Below are 7,642 nucleotides of genomic sequence, written 5' to 3' on the forward strand. Positions count from 1 at the left end.
CTCTTGAGTTGTTTATCAGACCTCAGGAGAATGTATAAGGGGCAACCAGGTAATCAACTTTATAAAGCAATTCAAAACAAGGGTTGTTAATGTTGTAGCTTCAGAAGACGTCATTACCTGCGATGGTTGTGAATTTATTTTTCTTTGCCTTGTCGCAACTCTTCTCAGTTCACCTATATTGTTCGACTGTTGAGTTTTGCGTTTCTTTCTCTCCTCAAGCTAGCTGGAGCGTATCGGTTTTCTTGATAACCGTCTGTTTTCTCTTCATATTCCTTGCACCTTCATGGAGTATGTCATGCGTGATTGCTGTGTCTCCTCTCTTATCGTATTTCATCCTAGGAGAGGTCGATTCTTTGTCTATGTGGCTCCCTCCGTTGGTGGTTTATGGAACAGCTGTATTGTAACTGACACCTTGTGTATTGCGGATGTTATTGTTGGCTTTTCGTCTGCTTCTGTTTCCGGCCTTTCACCTTCTTCCGGCTTAGAGTTGTTTTGAGCCTTATCTATAAAGGCGTGTTGCTGTTGTGCTTCGCGGTGGCATGAAAAAGTTCAAGCAAGAGTTTATATTATTTTATGTAATCTTCGGTGCATCATTCTGAGTCGGCATCTTCTTCTGCTTATATATTTTCTCTGTTGTCTTATGTGTAATCGAGGGTATAATTGCTATATGTCCCAGTAAGCTTCGTGCTGACTGTTTTGTAGAAGCCTTTAATTTCAGGTGTTATCAACTTCTTCCTCCGATTGATAAGTGTTTTCAATTGTGTTTAAATTATTCAGCTTGGGAGCTTTGTATTCAGTTTGTGACATTAATAAAGTTTGATTTTTGGTGTGGCTGGGTTTTTCACCCTCAGGTGGAGGGTTTTCCCAGGATAAATACTTGTGTATATTGTTCTTGTGAAATTTTATTGTTTCAGATTTCTGTGTCTTATGTTTCTGGTTCTAACATTAACAAGGGTTACTTTGCAATTTTGTACAATGCTTTATGAATTGTTAAAAGACGTGTGTAATCAATTATGAATGTAATAGAATGATAATGCACCAGACAATATACAATAATAATATTTTTTAATTAGAATGACCGCTTCATGCTGATGGATAGGAGGTATGATTATAAAGAAAGTTGGCAAGGTTTAACACTCACTGCCTTTAAGTGAACTAGACATGGGCAGCCAGGTATATTACCATTGTTGTTTTTGGTGTGAACGCAATTTCAACCAAGGCACAGGTGATGTGCTGGAGATTGAAAGAGAAGCCCTGTCTAACAGCATCCAGTGCAGAGATAGGTGGCAGAAAAGGGAAAAAGAAAGCCAAGGTACTTTATGAAAATAAGGCAGTAGACCTGGACAGAGAGGAGACTATGGTAATCAATGCAGCTATGGTTTCTTCTCAGTTCGTGGATTACATTTTGAATGAAATCTCAAATCCCTGTCTCAGGATTGGGTTGTTAAGGATGTAGGCTCTTGCTAAGGATATGAAAAGGCATCCCTCTGTTAACATCTGCAAGGCCATTTGAATATTTATCATTAGATCCCAATCAGCCAATTGGGATAAGGAATGTTTTCATGTGGTTCAATCTCTCAGCTGTGCTTCCATGCTTCCAATGGCAACAGGCTCCTTCCTATTGCATGAGGATAGTGACAGCACCATGGAGCAAGGCAATAAGATTTCAGAGAAATGAATTGAGCACTTCCACAGTCTTGGATAATCAAGGTAAGTTGATTCATGGTTTACAAAAATTAGCTGCTTGCTTAAATCTGAAACTTTCTTCTGCAACAAAAATTGAGCCAATCAATTTTTGTGAGGAAGGATCTGAGGAGTTCCGTTTAAACAACAGTTAATTGCAGTTGTATCTGCAGTTAGGAAAGGCCTTGTTTAATTTGCCCCAACCCTGAAACTAGACTGTGAGAACCATAATTAATAACTGGTTCTAGTGATAAAATTTGGTTGGGTAATTAAAAAAATTGAGGGTCTGGTGAATCTCTGCTTAGCAGAATCCAACACTTTGACACTTTTGGGTACCTAACCAAAGTTATAAATGGCCAAAAAAAATTTTAAATTAAATATGAAAATAATAACCTCAAGTTTTATCCAATCTCAATCTCCTATCATAGAAGTTTGCATTATCAAACTCTTATTCAGAAAGACATGATTAAGGAATTTGTCCATTTTAATAAAGAAGCCATACAACCAACTTCAATAATTTCCTTGTACACCAACTACCAAATCGGAATAAAACTAAATATTTTGGATTAGCTCTCTTACCTTCCCATCATATTCTTTCTTTGACAACACTTCAGGAGCAATGTAAGCAGGTGTACCAACGGTTGATTTAGGTTGTGAGTGAAGCAAGGAAGACTGCAAGGTAAAAACATTGTCTAAACAAATGCAATACCAGTTTAATCAAACAAAATATAAAATTCGCTGTTTCAAAGGTCAAAACTTTAATCACAGAAAAGCAAGTTCAAAAAGCAATTTGCATGAATTTCTGTGAGTAGAACTCTTTAACTATGAATGATCTCAAGAAATCACTAATTAAAGATAATAAACACAAAGGAATATATGAAACCTTTGAATAGCCAAAATCGCAGATTTTCAGACGTGGAGCAGGACTTCCATCCAAAAGTGTGTTTTCCAGCTTTAAATCCCGATGACAAACTTGCTGCACAAACCCAATTGCAATTTATTTAAGAATTTGTAATTCAAAAATTATTCTGAAAAAGGTGGTTGGCTTTAATTGAACCAAAACAAAGCACCCAGAAAAATATTCCTGCTGCAGTTTAACACACACCATTGAATGGCAATAGCTGACCCCTGAGATGAGTTGCTGGAAGAAAAAACGAGCCTGAAAAACACTTGAAATCAGCAAAAACAAAAGAAATTTTTGAATGAGAAAAAAAAAATTTGATCCAACAGAATAGAAGAGAAATGACCTCATCCTCACTAAAGCGCCCAGCATTACAAATACGCTCAAAGAGCTCACCACCAGATGCATACTCCATAACAATTGCTAAGTGTGTTGGTGTCAATATTACCTGTAGTCAATTAACAGTTCCAGTTACAAACTGATATTCAGAATTCAATTCATTGTTTTCTGTATTAGATCTTCCATGATTTTTCAAAACTTTTTTAAGCTTACCTCTCTGAATCTGACAATATTTGGATGCCTCAATGAACGATGATTGATAATTTCCCTCTGCACATTTTCATCAATCTGTACATAAAAATTCAGATTAGATGCCAAGCATTGCAGACATCGCCTACTACTCCACATGTTGAAAATATCTTTCTGCATTGCTCTATGTGCAATTGTCTTGAACTATACTCACTTCCAGAATTTTAATAAACAGTTACTTCATATGACACTAGAAAAAAAAATTAGTTATTTGAACTATATACTTTTCCCTTGAACAACTTAATTGTATTTGAACAACTTAATTGTATTTTTTTTGAATAACCATTTTCAATTTTCCATGTATACAACATCAGATGCTAGAATAAAAATGTAGAAATCTTATTTTTCCCAATTCACTGTTCTGTTCTTCTTTCAAGTGTTTCCTCAAATTAATAACTCCACTGTGTTGGTTTCTAGTCACTTCCTTTTTTTTGAACTTTTCTGAAAGGTAAAGGGAGAATGTTTAAGTTTTAACCACCTGGTAATTCCATTTCTATCAGAAAATTGCTGCAATAATAAAACGGCAGCTTTACCAACGTTGGGGCAGTTTCCCTCATGCTACCTATACTTTTAGCTTGATATTTCTTAGGGTCAGCATAAACATTCAATTGCTTCACCATTCTTTGGCATTTACTTAAGCCTGTTGTGAAAAAGCTGATATCCAAATCCACCTACACTTCCACTTTGAAAATTCTACGGAACACTCAGAGCTCATAGATAAGTGTCTTATGAAATAGCTCGCCACCTAATCAAATTTATTATTTTCCAGGGTCACTTTCAATCAGAATAGGGCAGAATGGTCTATAAACATTAATATAAGCAGACATCACACATCGTAACCATGATTATTATCTATCTTTTTCAGCACTGCTGTGACAATCTGGAAGTTTCTAAAGCTTTTCTTTTCAACAGAACTACTCATCTTCAAATCTACAAGTCTAGAAGTGTATTAGCTGATTATCTAAGCTTGCCTTCTTCTTGAGACAAAGGTTCCTAAGGAAATCCCTTACAATAACTTCGGACTTATTAAACACATACGTACATATAAAGTTAGAACATAACATAACTTCTACCCCCTATGTTTAAGTCCCAATATTGACTGCTTCTAGTCACCCATGAGCCTTTGTTTCTATTTTCACAAGAAAGGCCGTCACTACACATCAAAAAAACTCACTATTATTGAATTTAAATACAGCCTCTTTCACCTAATTTTCTGAAAACTGCTGCCTGATCCCTGCCATTGATTTCAAAATTCTTCAAAACAGAAGCCCAAAGTTCTAGTACAAGTCAGCCACTTTCAGAATATCCAAAGCAACGACGCAAAATATACAATAGAGTTCCCAGAACAGCCTTCCCTGCCAACCAATGAGGTTTCTCTGGCCTGTTTAGCAGTCAATGGACCGGAGATTTGAACAGTAACATCACTGTCGTATGAGTAAATTTTGCTTGTGTCCATTTTCCGTTCAGCGGACCAGAATGTTTCTAACAGGAGTCCATTGATAGACAATTTAGCACTTGATTTACGCTAAGTTACACCCTCAACCAAAGGGAAAGGAAGATAGCGTTATTCAAGCTCAAGCCCTAAACATCAATCAGTTTTAACTTCCCCCACATACCCAGTTCAATTTAACTTCATAGAAACGAAAAAAGACATTAAATTTCCATACTCTAACCACTTCTACTTTTTCCTGGCATGAAATTCAATTGATGTCCCCGAAAACATCCGAAAAGTAAATATTAAAACAAATCTTCAAACCCCACCAATGTTTTTCACTTGTCAAATCCAATTCCAGATCTACAGTAAACCCCCATAACTTTAGTCCACGGGAAAGGGGGAAAAATAAAGTCAAAAGCTCAAATTTTGAGAAGATGAAAAATAAAAATTCCACTAACCTTCTCACCCCTCTCGATATACTTGACTGCCACAAGCTCTCTGGTTTGTTTGTCTCGCATAAGCCTAGCGACCCCAAAATTGCCGGAGCCTATATCCTTCACGAGCTCATATCGATCATTATCATGCATAATGGGCATGTCCAGCCCCATCCCTCCTCCTCTGTCCATCTTTCTTCCTCCAGAGAAAAAAATCTCACATTCTAAGACAAATCCTCCGATCCACGGAACCTTGATACAAAAATCCGCCGGCACAAACTACGTGGCACCTCCGGAACTGAAAAGAGGGCAGAATTGTACCTATGACTGCATCACCAGCTGGGCGTGTGGGAAAGTGGGTGTTTTGTCTGCGTAAGCGAAAATCGAAGCAACACAATCACAATTCACAACAACATATTTAATTTAATTTGCTCTCCGCAGGCAATCAGATCTCCCAACCGCGAATTGAATATATATAGTGTACACAGTAAATGTATATTAAATTTGTCTATGCAGACAGCACTTGGTGTTTGTTTTTAGGCAAATGGATTGTTTTTAGTTGGTGGGAATGAATCGGGAATGTAAATTCAGTTTACATTACTTGAGGAAGTCATTTTTTTTAGTTTAATCAAAGCCAAAGTTGAAAGCTGTTGCGGCTTTCTACCACAGATGACCACCAACATGGGCAATTATTATAAAAAGGCGAGAATAAAACAAAATGTCTGAGGTGGACATGGCAGCCATGAAAGGGATAGTGAGGTGCACAAGTAGCTTAAAGAGAAAAGGTAAAGGGGTGGTGGGGGTTGGTTAAAAGTTGTGGTGCAATTGCCTCAATTTCTCTTGTACTTATCCTCTCGTGTGTTGAAGCCTGCGTTTTCTCAACACATCGAAGTGATGCGCTGGACTTTTCCTGGATGGATATTCTGTCATATTACACCTTTCCTCTCCCCCAATGGGAATAGAGAGGAACACTTCTTCCCCTGTGCCAGATGGTCTTGCTATGTTTTCTAATCAAATAGAACTATGTTGCAATGCTGATATCTGCCTACGCATGCCAATTCCCATTTAGTTTTGGGCCCATTTTGACATTGTGATGGAATGTCTTATTACAATTGTATATTAATAAATATTTGATAAAGAGGTTTTTTTTTTGGTTTTTTAGGAAAGTTGGTATCTTTTTTATTCTATTTATTATTAAATTTATTTTTATGGATATATTCTTAACTTTTAAGATTTATATTGTCATGTTTTGGATCAATTTTGTGATTATGGTATTATGAGTCTACTCATTATTATTGTGTATGAACTTTGGAAGTGGTTCAACACATGTGAGACACATGTTCATATAGTACAAGTCAATAGTGTCTTGAGGACCACCCTCTTTGCAATGAAGGAGTTTCCTAAATGTGGCAATGAGATTCTTTTGTGGGTGGGACACATGTTCATATAGTACAAGTCAATAGTGTCTTGAGGACCACCCTCTTTGCAATGAAGGAGTTTCCTAAATGTGGCAATGAGATTCTTTTGTGGGAGAGTGGTGATGTTTGTTTGATCACTATCTTCACGAGGAGGGGATGTTTGATGATAACTTGGGGGATTGAGTTGTGGTGGTGGCAGTGTGAAGGTATGCTTTGACAAACTGCAAAAGAGGTATAGGGATGGTAATCTTTGTATAAATGCTCGTATTATTTACTTGTATTACATTAAGTTCTTATCAAACACTATCAAGGAATGTGTTTGAATGATGGTTTTCTAATTTGAATAACTCATTTAGGAGAGCTATTTGAAAGGCTCATTGCCTTTCATTTTCTTCTTAAATCTATTGTAGGCTATGAGTTTGCTCTTGAACTTGGTCCTAATGGATTATTTCAAAACTTGGCTAGTTTTATCTTAGCTCATTTAAGGTGCTATCTTCCCAATCTTCTCTAACCTCAAGATTCATGAGCACAATGTGTGTGTGTGTGTGTGTGTGTGTGTGTGTGTGTGTGTGTGTGTGTGTGTGTGAGAAAGAGAGAGAGAGAGAGAAAGAGATCACTTGGAGTGTTAACTTACTTTACAATTTGCTTGTGATTTATTGATATGTATGCTTGTTTGTTTGTCTTCCATTTGAATCTATATAGGGAGCTTCAAGTTATGTTTTATTTTTACTTTTGAATGATTTAATATTAATGAAACAAAAGATCATGATTAAATTCTAAAATGAATTAGCAAAATGCAATATTCTATATTTTTTAATAAATAAAAATAATAATTAATTATCAAATGATTACTAAACGATTATTCATTTTGTTCATTTATATAAATTGTGATAATGCATGCAACTATATTGGCTTAGATTAACTAGGCAAATGCATAAATTAATAACTACATTTTTATGTTTGCCTATGGTTGCCTATTCAAGTATGAATGTTCAATTTTGAAAATGATATGATATTATAATAAAACTAACTTACAAAACAACGTGAACTCCTCTAATACAATGAAATCAACTAGTCTACTCTACTACTACCTAAATTGTTTAAGTTTTTAATCTAATATAATAATTATTTATTCAATTATGAATGTTCAATTTTGAAAATGATATACTATTGTATCAAAACT

The 7,642-nt window shown here is 35.8% G+C and overlaps 1 protein-coding gene across 1 annotated transcript in view; it reads right to left on the reverse strand.

Annotated features, from left to right (window-relative positions):
• LOC131071430 (serine/threonine-protein kinase SRK2A) overlaps nt 1-6,026 on the reverse strand; it is a 74,808-nt gene extending 68,782 nt beyond the window's left edge. Inside the window, exons 1-6 of the mRNA XM_058007253.1 lie at nt 5,066-6,026; nt 3,137-3,211; nt 2,931-3,032; nt 2,789-2,842; nt 2,567-2,659; nt 2,263-2,355 (exon numbers count right to left, since the gene is read on the reverse strand). Of these exons, the coding sequence (XP_057863236.1) occupies nt 2,263-2,355; nt 2,567-2,659; nt 2,789-2,842; nt 2,931-3,032; nt 3,137-3,211; nt 5,066-5,233 (585 nt within the window). The 5' untranslated portion in view covers nt 5,234-6,026. The remainder of the gene's footprint in view (nt 1-2,262; nt 2,356-2,566; nt 2,660-2,788; nt 2,843-2,930; nt 3,033-3,136; nt 3,212-5,065) is intronic.
• Between the last annotated feature and the right edge of the window lie 1,616 nt (nt 6,027-7,642).

The sequence above is a fragment of the Cryptomeria japonica genome, chromosome 6 (assembly GCF_030272615.1).
Source record: "Cryptomeria japonica chromosome 6, Sugi_1.0, whole genome shotgun sequence".
In the NCBI taxonomy this organism is placed as follows: Eukaryota; Viridiplantae; Streptophyta; class Pinopsida; order Cupressales; family Cupressaceae; genus Cryptomeria; species Cryptomeria japonica.